This window comes from Sitophilus oryzae, unplaced genomic scaffold (genome assembly GCF_002938485.1).
Source record: "Sitophilus oryzae breed Bouriz unplaced genomic scaffold, Soryzae_2.0 scaffold_1870_pilon_pilon, whole genome shotgun sequence".
In the NCBI taxonomy this organism is placed as follows: Eukaryota; Metazoa; Arthropoda; class Insecta; order Coleoptera; family Curculionidae; genus Sitophilus; species Sitophilus oryzae.
The window spans coordinates 1,143,153-1,156,014 of NW_022146580.1; the positions used below are offsets into that span (position 1 = coordinate 1,143,153).

A 12,862-nucleotide genomic window follows, 5' to 3' on the forward strand; every position below is an offset into this window, starting at 1 on the left:
TTTTTTTATTTTTTAATGAAATAAACAAACTATATCGACAATATTAGTATCTGTACTCTTTAAAAATTTGGTACATCTTTGAAAATAATCTAAAATGTCAGTATTCCATGGGTATATTGATAAATGAATTTAAAATTACAAGAAAATGCATTTTCTACGGAAACTTGAAGCTATAGGTAAAAATGGTATAATACAATTCGAGAGACAATTAAATTGTGCATCTGATTCTCATGAAATATACAGGGTGTACCATTTAAATTAAACAAGTTATTGGCCGTTTAAAGCTAGTAATTATTTAAAATAAAATTTTAGACACTCTGTATAAGGTAGTATAATTTTTATTATTGCAACATAATAACTGATCAATAAATAAACTTCAGTAAATATTTAGTATTAAAAACTTTGATACCCTTGGAGAAATGAAGCCTTAAAATTTTGACTGCAATTTCACAAAATTGAAAATATTTCAAGAACGGTAAGGTTTAACTGTAATAAACCTTTATCAAATTTACCTTTATTTTAGTCCTAGAAACTAAAAATGTAATAATATACAGGGTGTTCTATTTAAAAACTACAACTTTGATATTTTTTATTTATTTGGGACACTCTGTATCATGTAAAAATATTTTTAAATTGTAGCTCTAATAGTCCTTCAACGAACCCAAAACTTACAATTTGTAAAAATCTAATCGTTTAGCTACAATACTCCGTGTCGTATGTGGTGAACAACCCTGTATATGTTAAGTAAAATATGTTTTGTTAGGTAGTATTAATATACATGTTAGGTAAAATAAATGTTTTTGACTTGTAACAGGACAAAAAAAAACTAGTTTGTATAGGAATAAATTTAATTTATCAAAATATATTTTCTATAAAATTTATTATTCCGAGCCCATAGTTTACATAACACCCTGTATATAGACCAAATTGGGTAATTATATAAATACATTACTCAAAATTACTGATATTCATTCAACAGTCTATTGAGATGCCATGAGTAGATATGTAATAACCAAATAACCGTTGGATAATTTTATCAAACAAAGATTCAGAATTTTTAAAAGTAATTCCTTAAATTATACAGTTTTAATTTAATTCACAGATATAGCAGGTGAACAAGTAGTGTTACAAAACCACAAGTAGTGGTCCAGTTATACATTCTCTAAATCCTCTCGTATATATTTTCTTAAAAATAATCCATCCTATCAACATCTTCCCATGACCATTGATAATATGGCCATCCTCACGAACATTCCGCATTCAACCTGTCTGAAATATGCTGCCCTAGGGTCAGTATCAAATTCTGGACTGATCTCGAAGACTCTTGGAAGTGGATGCATGACGATCATCTTTCTTTTAGCTCTTGTCATCAGTTTGGGGGTTACTATGAAATGTCCGCAAGCCTAAAAGTGGAAAAAAACATCGCTGAGTATTATCAATAAAATATTTTGGAATTTTGTTGTTCAAAAATTAAAAAGAAAATAAAAATACTAACTTTTTCGTATTCTTCCTGTGACTCAAACCTCTCTCTCTGTATCCTTGTCATATACAGCACATCAGTATCTGGCAACACTGCTTCCAAACTATCAAATTCCTGCTGTTTTATACCTTTCTCAGAGACAAACTTGGTAATATGGTGTGGCATTTTCAAATTCGAAGGACTAACGTATCTAAGCTGCACGTTATACAAGGTTAAAAGTCTGGCCAGTGAGTGTACGGTACGACCATTCTTTAAATCACCAACCAAAGTGATAACCAGACCATTGACAGTACCGATTTCCTCACGGATTGTGAAGATATCCAGCAGAGCTTGAGTGGGGTGTTCTCCCACACCATCACCAGCATTTATCAGAGGTTTTCTGCAATGCTGTGAAGCTTTCTGCAAAAAAAAACAGATAATCTAAATTTTATTTTTTTTAGAAAATGGTAAAATATAAAGGTACTGTTCCTATTAAAGAATGGATACACTCTCTGAACGTTTAAGCAAAATTGAAGATATAGTGTTTTTATATTTTTATAAAGTATTTTTTAGAAAATGGTACAAAATAAAGGTACTCTTCCTATTAAAGAATGGATACTCTACCTGAACGTTTAAGAAAAATTGAAGATATAGTGTGTTTATTTTTAATAGTACATTTTATTAGAAAATGGTACAAAATAAAGGTAATCTTCCTATTAAAGAATGGATACTCTACTTGAACGTTTAAGTAAAATTGAAGATATAGTGTTTTTAATTTTTTATAGAACATTTTTTAGAAAATGGTACAAAATAAAGGTACTCTTCCTATTAAAGAATGGATACTCTACCTGAACGTTTAAGAAAAATTGAAGATATAGTGTGTTTATTTTTAATAGGACATTTTTTTAGAAAATGGTACAAAATAAAGGTAGTCTTCCTATTAAAGAATGGATACTCTACCTGAACGTTTAAGCAAAATTGCAGATATAGTGTTTTTTAATTTTTTATAGAACATTTTTTAGAAAATGGTACAAAATAAAGGTACTCTTCCTATTTAAGAATGGATACTCTACCTGATCGTTTAAGAAAAATTGAAGATATAGTGTGTTTATTTTTAATAGGACATTTTTTTAGAAAATGGTACAAAATAAAGGTAATCTTCCTATTAAAGAATGGATACTCTACCTGAACGTTTAAGAAAAATTGAAGATATAGTGTGTTTATTTTTTATAGAACATTTTTTTAGAAAATGGTACAAAATAAAGGTAGTCTTCCTATTAAAGAATGGATACTCTACCTGAACGTTTAAGCAAAATTGAAGATATAGTGTTTTTTAATTTTTTATAGAACATTTTTTAGAAAATGGTACAAAATAAAGGTATTTTTTCTTTTAAAGAATGGAGACCCTACCTGAACATTTAAGCAAAATTGAAGATATAGTATTTTTATATTTTTAGAAAATATTTTTTAGTAAATTATTCAAAATAAAGACACTCTTCTTGTTAAAGAATTGATACTCTACAAACATAGATTTTCTATACAAAAAATTTAATTAAAAACTTTAAAAAAATACTTACAAAAACGGATCCAGGTGTTGGATGCCTCAAAACTATCACATCCGAGTAACTGGCTAGAGTTGAAATGGAATCTTCTAGCGATTCACCTTTTTTCACCGAGGAACTGCTGTCGTCCATGTATATAACTCTTCCTCCGAGTCTTTGCATGGCTGCGGAAAAGCTACAACAGGTCCTGGTACTGACTTCGTAGAACATCGAGGCCATGATCTTGCCTCTCAGCACGTGATCCAGAGGTCTATCTCTTGACACGTAAACTCTGTAATTTTAGAAAATGGTATAAAATAAAGATACTCTTCCTATCAAGAAATGGATACTCTATCTGAACGTTTCAGCAAAATTGAGGATATAATGTAATTTGACATTTTATAACACTTATATTGCTACTTTTAGAAAATGGTACAAAATAAAGGCACTCTTCCTATTAAAGACTTGATACTCTAGCTGATCGTGCAAGCAAAATTGAAAATGTTAGTTTAATTTTATATTTTTCAAATGTTATGGCGTTATTTTAGAAAATGGTGCCAAATAAATGTACCCTTCTTTTTAAAGAACGGATAGTCTACCTGACTATTTAAGAGAAGTTGAAGATATAGTGTCATTTTTCAATTTTATAATTTTTCTAATATTTTTTTTGAAAATGGTACAAAATAATGGATATATTTTTAGTAAAAAATGGATACCGTACCTGAATGTTTGAGCTAAGTTGAAGATATAGTTCAATTGCTCCTTATTGAACATATCCACACCCAAAATGTGCTTGCCAGTCAGTCCGTGAGCATGATGATGAGGTGCCAATTCCGACTGGATGTGAGTGGTGGTTTCTGATCTGGATTTGGGACGATCCGGTTGGTTTGAAAAACTTTCGGTCCTGATCCTGGCCTTGGGACGATCCGTTTGGTTTGAAAAGCTCTCCGTCCTGATCCTGGGTGTCAATGGGATTTCAGAGCGCGATTTGGGTCTATCCGGTTGGTTTGAGAAACTTTCTGTTCTGATTCTGGGCGCTAAGGTCAGAGGTGGTATTGGAGAGGCCATGGTTTGACGTAGGTCAAATTGAGTATCATTTGCGAAGTGTACCTATATTTTTTAAAAATATCTATGTGTATTCAAAAATTTTGAACACAAAGTAATCTCATGTCAGACAGTCAATTGACAAATGAAATAAATGGACTTAGTATCTTTTGCTAGAGTAGTAGTTGTAGACCGACGATATTGTATACTAAATAAAGAAATTATTGTATTCCAAGGTCAGTTTTTACTAACTTAATGAGCATACATTCTACATATGTAAATAAAAATAAACCAAGCAATACAAAACGTCAAAAAATATCTACCTCTCAAGATAAATCTGTCATGTCAAATTAAAAATAGGAATACTTCTCCATGTTTTTTTTTTGGTTCAACAACTTATGTTTATTTACCTTGCTATCAGTTGCCAATAGTTTAGAAAACATCTCGTTGGTATGCCCATCAATCTCATAGTCGTTCTGATGCGGAAACGGAGACAGTGGTCTATCCAAAGCCGATGAAGGTCTGCTTTCTGTCTGAGCTGCTAGAGTGAACACTTTCTTGTCCCATTCTTTGACATTTTGTCCAAAACCTATAATTTTTATTAAAAAAAATATTTTAAATCCTTTTAATAGAACCATTAATTCTTAAGTACCAAATGTCCAATATCAATATATTTTTACAGATTACAGAGAGTTAACTTAAAGGTACTAACCTGGTTGGAGAAGTACTTGTCCATCAACATACGCTACTTCACCTCGAAGAACCACTCTGTGAACTGCACCTTTGATTTTTCTTCCAGCAAAAGGAGTCCATCTTGCTTTACTGTAAGGCATGGCATCTGCACAAAAATAAAAACCTATATTCATTTGACTTATTTTTTTTAATATCGACGATATATGCTAATCGGCCAATATGTTCCTTAAAGATTTAAACCTCAAAAAAATAAAATAAAATAAATAAAACAAAAACGGGTAGGTATTTCTGAAGTATATCCGTTAAACTTTTAAGTGACTTTATACAACATAAAAAACAACAACAATTCTAAGTGTTTATCAGAATAATCATTCAAAAATACCATTACCTAACCAAAGTATTCGAAAGATTCCAAATATCACAAAAATGTTTTAATTATTATTCTTACAGTTCGTCATTTCTGTCAGTTTAAGTGTTAGAGTAAAAATAATTATACGAATGTGGATATTATACGAATGTGAATAAGAATTCTATTTTCATTTCAATTAAAAATGATATGTTTTTCTAATTAGCAGATCTATTCTAAGACAAGGGCCTGTCAATCAAAAGAAACAAAAAATATATATATATATATATATATATATATATATATATATATATATATATATATATATATATATATATATATATATATATATATATATATATATATATATATATATATATATATATATTTCTTTCACGCTATTGTTTAATGACTGAATTAGTGTTTTGTAGTTCAAATTTTTCGAATATTCAAATACTATCTCAAAATTTCCTAAAAAGTGGGTATACATCAGTGTAACATACTTAAACAATCAGCTTAAAAAATATAAGGTCAGTAACATTTGTGTTGTTGGCTTTAGTTTTTAATTGACAAATATAAGTGTACAAAATGAAGGTATCCAAGATATACAAACCAGACGTAAACAGAAAAATGCTTGCCACTTATTTTTATTAAAAATTTTGTTAACGAAGATCTTTAAGACAACAACGTTATTTTATACAACGAACTATACCGGGTGTTGCATCGTCGAGCGGGACATAGAAAATCCCGTGTAAATTTTAATGGGGTCAATTATTGGCTTCCCTAATTATTTTACAGAATAATTCTATTTAGGTTTATTGAAGAGCACTAAAACCCACATTCAAATGAATAACTTTAGATATTTTTTATTAGCCCGTTTACGAGTTATCGCCGATTTCTTTTTAAATATTTCTCCTTTCTTATGGCCCTGTATTTACTTATGAGCACCAGTCAAGGTAAAAGATAACTGTCAAATGAAGTTGTCATTTCAGAAATTTATCTATTTAGTGCTTTATTATTATTATTAAAAACTCATACCTACATCGAAAATATTAGCCATGAATTACACTACCGAAGAAAAAGTATTGATGATTAAATGGTATTATCAAGGAAATAGTTATCAAAAGGTGTCGGAGATGTTTGCTGCTCTGTAGCCGAATAGACCGATACCTGGAAAATCTACAATCGCAAGGAATATCCAAAGATTTGAGACCAAAGGTACCCTAATAAATAACTGCAGATGTGAAGCAAGGCAGGAACAAAGAGAAGATGCAAGAAATGATACCGACTTATAAGTTTTATTGTGCGTGGAAGAGAAGGATGGAAAGATCAGCACAAGAAAACTGGAGGATGAAATAGGAATATGTCACACTACAGCGTTTCGAATTTTGAAACGACATAAATACTATTCCTTTAAATATGAAAAGCACCAAGAGCTATGAGATGGGGACGAAACACGGCGGCAGGCGTTTTGTTTTGATATGATGGAAAGAGCAAACACGGATAGGGAATTTTTAAAAAACATATGTTTCACTGTCGAATGCACGTTTACCTTAAATAATGAACCCAATGTTCAAAATTATGGATATTGGAACAAAGGAAACACAGGTTTGTCGAAACAAGGACGCAATATCCACTGAAAGTAAATGTTTGGGCAGGGATATTCGGACACAATATTATCGGGCCATTATTTCTTTTGGAAATTTAATTTCTTGCGAAATTTAAATGCAGAATATTATTTGGAACTACACGAAAATCATATTTTACCTGCTTTACATGATGCCGCTAGGGAAAATCAGGAAGTTTGGTACCAAATGGATGGCTGCTCGGCACATAGTACCCTCGCTGTTCGGGAATATTTAGACAATAGTTTTAACGGAAACGTTATTGGCCTAAATCAGAGAGTAAATTGGCCAGCAAGATCTCCTGATATTTCGCCAAATGATTTCTTTCTCTGGTGCCATTTAAAAAACAGGATATACAAGGATAAAATATACCCAAATCTAGACGAGTTAAAAAATGCTATTTCTGCCGAATGCAATAGAATTTCAGTTTACCAACTAGCGAATGTAAGAAGAGAATTTGATGATCGTCTGGGTTATTGTCTAGCAGTCGATGGAGGAATATTTGAACATCTTCTTAAATCCTAAAGTTCTAACAATTTAATAGTACCTAAATTAATAAGTTATTGAATATTGTAATAATACTATAATTAACCTTGTAATTGATTACTTTATTTTACGTTAATTCATATTAATTTGTATTTATAAATACATCTTTAAGATTTCCGATGTAGGAATGAGTTTTCAATAATAATAATAAAGCACTAAATAGGTAAATTTCTGAAATGACAACGTCATTTGACAGTTGTCTTTTACCTTGACTGGTGCTCATAAGTAAATACAGGGCCATAAGAAAGGAGAAATATTTAAAAAGAAATCGGCGATAACTCGTAAACCAGCTAACCAAAAATATCTAAAGTTATTCTTTTGAAATGTGGGTTTTAGTGCTCTTCAATAAACCTAAATAGAATTATTCTCTAAAATAATTAGGGAAGCCAATAATTGATCCCATTAAAATTTACATGGGATTTCCTATGTCCCGTACGACGATGCAACACCCGGTATAGTAGAATGAAAAGACATTCTAATAAATAACTCAACACTGGAAATAGCAGATAACAAATAATACACAGCAGGAAAAATTTGGGCCAGCAATAGACAACCAATGGACGCAACTATAAAAAGAGTATCTAAATATGTGAGAGAGGCTACACCATGACCTCCAGAATTAGTTACGTATTTCTCTGAAAAATTTCATGAATTATAGCAAAAAAAATGTGTTTCTTACCCGGTATAACCCATTCTTCATCCATATCTACTTCAATGTACGTGTTGAACTGTTCCGGTAGATTGAAAATCTTTTTAGGGTTCCTATAGAGTTTGTTTACTATATCGTCCATGGTAAGGCGTCCTTCGTTCACAGCATCAAGAAGAAGGGGAAGAATTGTCTCCAAACCTAATAAAATTATTAAAAAATTTATAGATTTATACATTTAATAAACACACCTGACTAAAACTAGAAAAAAAGTATTTCTGTAATTAAATACTACTATACTTTACCAATATTATCTTTTTTTTTTCGTAAATTTCTTTTTATTACCGAATAAATGTCAAAATTTTTAGATATCTACCTGGAAATCCGGGTGGTGCATTCGCACTAAGTTTTTCTTCAACTGTGTGTGGTGCATGATCTGTGGCAAAACAGTCTATAATATGGAGGTTGTCCCAGAGAGCCTGCTGATCTTCTGGAGTTACCAACATCTGAAAATTTGAAAATAAACATTTTTTAAAAAAATAAACATTGTGCAGGTGTCTAAATTAACTCTTACTGGTAAGCCCCCTCAAAAAATCTAATATAATCTACCCAAAAGATACTGAAACACCCTGTATACTTACCGGTCGAACTTGACTTTTCCTAGGTCCCAAATTTGGTAGGTCTTTAGTGGACAGGAACAGATGATGCGGACATACTTCACAGGTGATCTTAAGACCTTTTTCTTTGGCTGCTTTTATGACTAAGATCTCTTCTTTCCTTGCCACGTGACATATATGAACTGGCCTGGAAAATCGCAATTCAAAATGACATTTGAAAAATATAAAAAAATACTTGAAAACAAAGTATAAAAAAACGACAAAACAACGATAAACCTTTGAATTTTTGATTGATTAAATTGAGATTGACTTTGATTGGTTTGGAGAGTTGCTTACCAGAGAAAATGATTCTCTTATTTATCTCGATTTTTGACAAAAAAAAGGTAATACTGACCTGTTCAATAAGCTGGACAACAGTATGATAGCCGCAGTGGTCTGACTCTCGGCATGGACGCACAGCGGTGCTTTTTTTGGCCAACTATTGAGGTGTTTGTTCCAAACACTCAGATCGTTCAGTTTTAAGGTAGTAAACGTTTCGTTTAGGTACATCTTCAGGCCGGCAGCGTCACTGGCTAGTTCGCTGATCGTAGTGGCGTTATCAGAAGAGGCACCTAGTGGATTATTTTTGTATTAAAATCTGCATAATTGACTGTCCTCTACTCCAGAGGACAGTTATCTTTTCTCTCGCGCATTGAAAAAGTTCTAAAGACTGTTCAGCCATCGTTCATCGTTACGTCATCGTTATATTTGTCAAATATGAGTTTTAGAAAATTTTAAGTACGTTCCTATATTATTAATTACCTTTAATCTAAAGTATTAGTGGTAGAGCTGACGGAAAAAATATTTATAACTAATGAGAATGAGACCATGAGAAATTGCTTGAAATTATTTTCAAGTTTGTAGGACGGCCGCTAGAGGGCGTAACTGCTGTGGAAAATAATAAAATAGAATTTTTAAGAAATGTTGCCTAGATACGATGTACTATAAATAATAGCCTCATAATCTTCAGTAAATTTTGGATCTTTTTTGTTAGAACCATTTTTCCCTATCTGCTAAAATAAAGTGGTGGGGGGAGGTTAGATCTGTTTTTTTTAAATATTAATAGCTCCGGATTGGATGATCGAAATCCAACAAGCGAGGGCTCGTTTAAAAGAGCGTTTCTTACTCTATATTGTACCATATAAACAATAATAATAAGCTTTTGAACGTAGACGCTAGGGGGCGTTGTCTTATAATTTAACAAACATTGTGCGTTTTTTCAAAAAAATTAAATGCGATAGTATATGTAACTTTAGCTGATAGCAAAGAGTAATAAAAGCCTAAAAAGTCAGCGAATACCGCATCTTGATATCTTTTTTCAAACCAAAGTTATTAGCAAAATTATAATGAATACGAAAATATAAGCCCTTAATTACCTTATTTTTCTAACACGGTATCACTAGCCCCAAATACACTAGCCCTCTTGATTATAACCATTCTACTAACAAATAATATAAAAAAGATGATTTTATTCAAAATATCGACAATGAACCGGAAAACTGGTGTACTAATATAATACTAGGTGTATTACGAGTAATATAATCTAATAATTAAGATACCAATGACGGTAGACAAGAGTACACCTTATCTAGGCAAAATTGTGTAAAAACTCCATTTTCTTATTTTTTTTTTGTTGCAGTTGCGTCCCCTAGCGGTTGTTCTACAAATTTGAAAATAATTTTCAGCAATTTCTCATAACCTCTTTAGTTATAAATATTTTTTTTTCTGCACGCCTAAGGCTAACACTTCCCGAGATACAGCCGAGAGCTATTCTTAGTGGGACACCCTGTACTTACTTCATATACGGCGTCCACGAGCAAAAGTGTTAGATAAGGCGTCTCTTTCTCGAGAAAAATAATTTATAAGCTTAGCAATGAACTCTTGTTCATTTTGATTAAATCTTTGAGGCATTTTTGTAATAAAAAAATTGAATTTTGTTTTACAGCAAGTCAATAAAATTATATATAACCCCAAATCAAATGACAATGACAGTTACTAAAAAAAATTCCGTAATCCTGTCTCTTTTTCTTCTGGTTGACAAGTGATTGAGAGAGTTAGAACATTCTATATATTTTACTTGTATTTTACCTTCATGTTAATTTTTACGGTTCTTTTGACAAATTTGTATTAAACCTTCTAGTACTAACCTACGAATAATCCGTAGTCACACCTAGCACCATCTTTAGCCAACTTTTTAACCAGTAGGAAAGCCTCCTCGTCAACTATAGCAGGATTGGTGTTGGGCATAGCCAAAATAAGCGTGATTCCACCAGCTAAAGCCGCTGCTGTGCAAGAGGCGTAGTCCTCCTTGTGAGTGGCACCTGGTTCTCTGACGTGCACGTGCACATCTATGAGACCGGGTAGCTTAACTAGGTTCCTGGAAGACATGCAGTCGGTGTGAGTCTTCATAGGAGGAGCTGATTTACCTATGAGTCTGATAGCCTAGAAAAAAACAACAATAGCGTTAACTTTGGGTATAGTTTGCCATGTTACTGTTTATAAATTGACGGTTGAAGCATAGTTTGTGGCATAGTTTAAGGAAAATAGTAGTTGCACTCTCGCAAATATTTTTTGCCAGGTTTTGCAAGCTGTCGAATATCGGCAGGTTGCAAAGCGTTTCAGTTGAATTCCGTCCGTCGAGCTGCGAGGTTCGAGCGTTGCGTTCCGGGACAGAGACGGATTGATAAAAATGAGTGCATTACTGTGTGCTGCTATTGTAGTAATAATTCAAAAATTGTTCTTGAGTTTTTTAGATTTCATCGGATATAAATCGGCAAGCTGATAGTAGTTATCAATTAACATTTAATTATATTTGGTTATTTTAGAAGCTGAGAAGATATTATGTAATTAATTAAATGTTATTATTTTTTAGCATGTGGGCAGATTTAAAATAGTTTTTTAGATACAGGTTGTCTCAAATATGCGCATGAAAATACTTTTTGCCATAAAATTTCATTCCAATAATAATAGTTTACGAGATAATTTATATAGATTTATTTTGAAACAATTTTAGAGTAAATATTTTGTACATCTAAGTCTCCAAATTATTCATATTTAATGAATTTTATAATAGCATAATTTCTTATAAATTAGGTGGACTGTATTTTTTATGTTTTTTTATTTATTTTTATTATAAGTGGTCATAATATAACAATATTCAAAATATTATAGACAAAATATTGAGTTTATATTTGAGGGAAGAAAAGTGCCACACTTAGCTCGGTGTATTCAGCCGTTAAAAGTTTTATTCATATGTTTCAAGGTTTATAAAAGGGCGTATCCTAAAATATTTTGTTATATACGGGGTGTCTAGCCCATGGTAAAGTTAGTTTTATTTTTTTAGAATTATTTTACATCATTCTATATACATTATTCTACTTCGCACTCATTTTACCGTTGAAAGGGTTATTTCAACGGATAGCATAGCTACTGTGTTGGAGCCTCATTTATTACGCACTCATTTCTGGGACACCCTGTATAGGGTATTTTTTTTGGCGTCACCAAAATCAGAATACTTAAAATGGTATATCTCAATTTTTTAATACCATTCTGTATATTATTTTCTGTCAGATGCAGAATTAAAAGTGAACATTTTTTTTTTATTTAAAGGGTTTCTAAATTTTAACGGTTTCGCAGATATTCATGATATTATATTATATGGCTCTTTAAACAGTAATTTTTTATCAAAGCCACCTAATATGACCTTTGTCTGATATTTTATCGTTGGAAATCCCATATATAATGAAATACAGAAAATATTTGCAAAACGGCTAAAAATTTAAAATTACTTTAAATACAAAAATGTTTACCTTTTAATTCTACATCTGAATGAAAAATAATATACAAGGTGTTGCATTTAAAAAAAAATGAGTTTTTTTTATTTTATTTAAATATTACGATTTTGGTGACGCCTTAAAAAATATCCTTTATACGATAAAGTAAATTTTCTACACGAATTTATTCTGGTATCCTTCGTGTTTAAGAAAACATAGCTAGAAATATTAATAAAGTTATATTCACTCTAGTTTTTTACCACCTTTCGTATATAATGTTTTTAACAAATTTTTAGTAAATAAGAAATAGAATGGCCACACCGCAGTGTGCTTTAAATAAAGACGGTGTACTATATGCAGAATTTTATGCCGAATCAGTTATGTACAGAAAATTAAACTTGTTTAAGAGTAAAAAAGTTGAAAATCTCTGAAATAGATAATAATATAAAAATATGTCATTATATATTTTTCAGCATTTCTTCAATCAGAAGATTTTCAGATACAGAAGAATTTTTACCTACGCAAATGTGTAG

General features: G+C 31.2%; 1 protein-coding gene across 1 annotated transcript in view; it reads right to left on the minus strand.

The window, feature by feature from the left end:
• Nucleotides 1-865: 865 nt before the first annotated feature.
• Nucleotides 866-12,862, minus strand: part of LOC115883357 (CAD protein-like) — a 50,714-nt gene continuing 38,717 nt past the window's right edge. The window contains 11 exon segments of the mRNA XM_030901722.1: nt 866-1,403; nt 1,496-1,879; nt 3,037-3,292; nt 3,722-4,110; nt 4,455-4,633; nt 4,757-4,882; nt 7,934-8,101; nt 8,277-8,406; nt 8,542-8,704; nt 8,912-9,128; nt 10,704-10,998. Of these exon segments, the coding sequence (XP_030757582.1) occupies nt 1,206-1,403; nt 1,496-1,879; nt 3,037-3,292; nt 3,722-4,110; nt 4,455-4,633; nt 4,757-4,882; nt 7,934-8,101; nt 8,277-8,406; nt 8,542-8,704; nt 8,912-9,128; nt 10,704-10,998 (2,505 nt within the window). The 3' untranslated portion in view covers nt 866-1,205.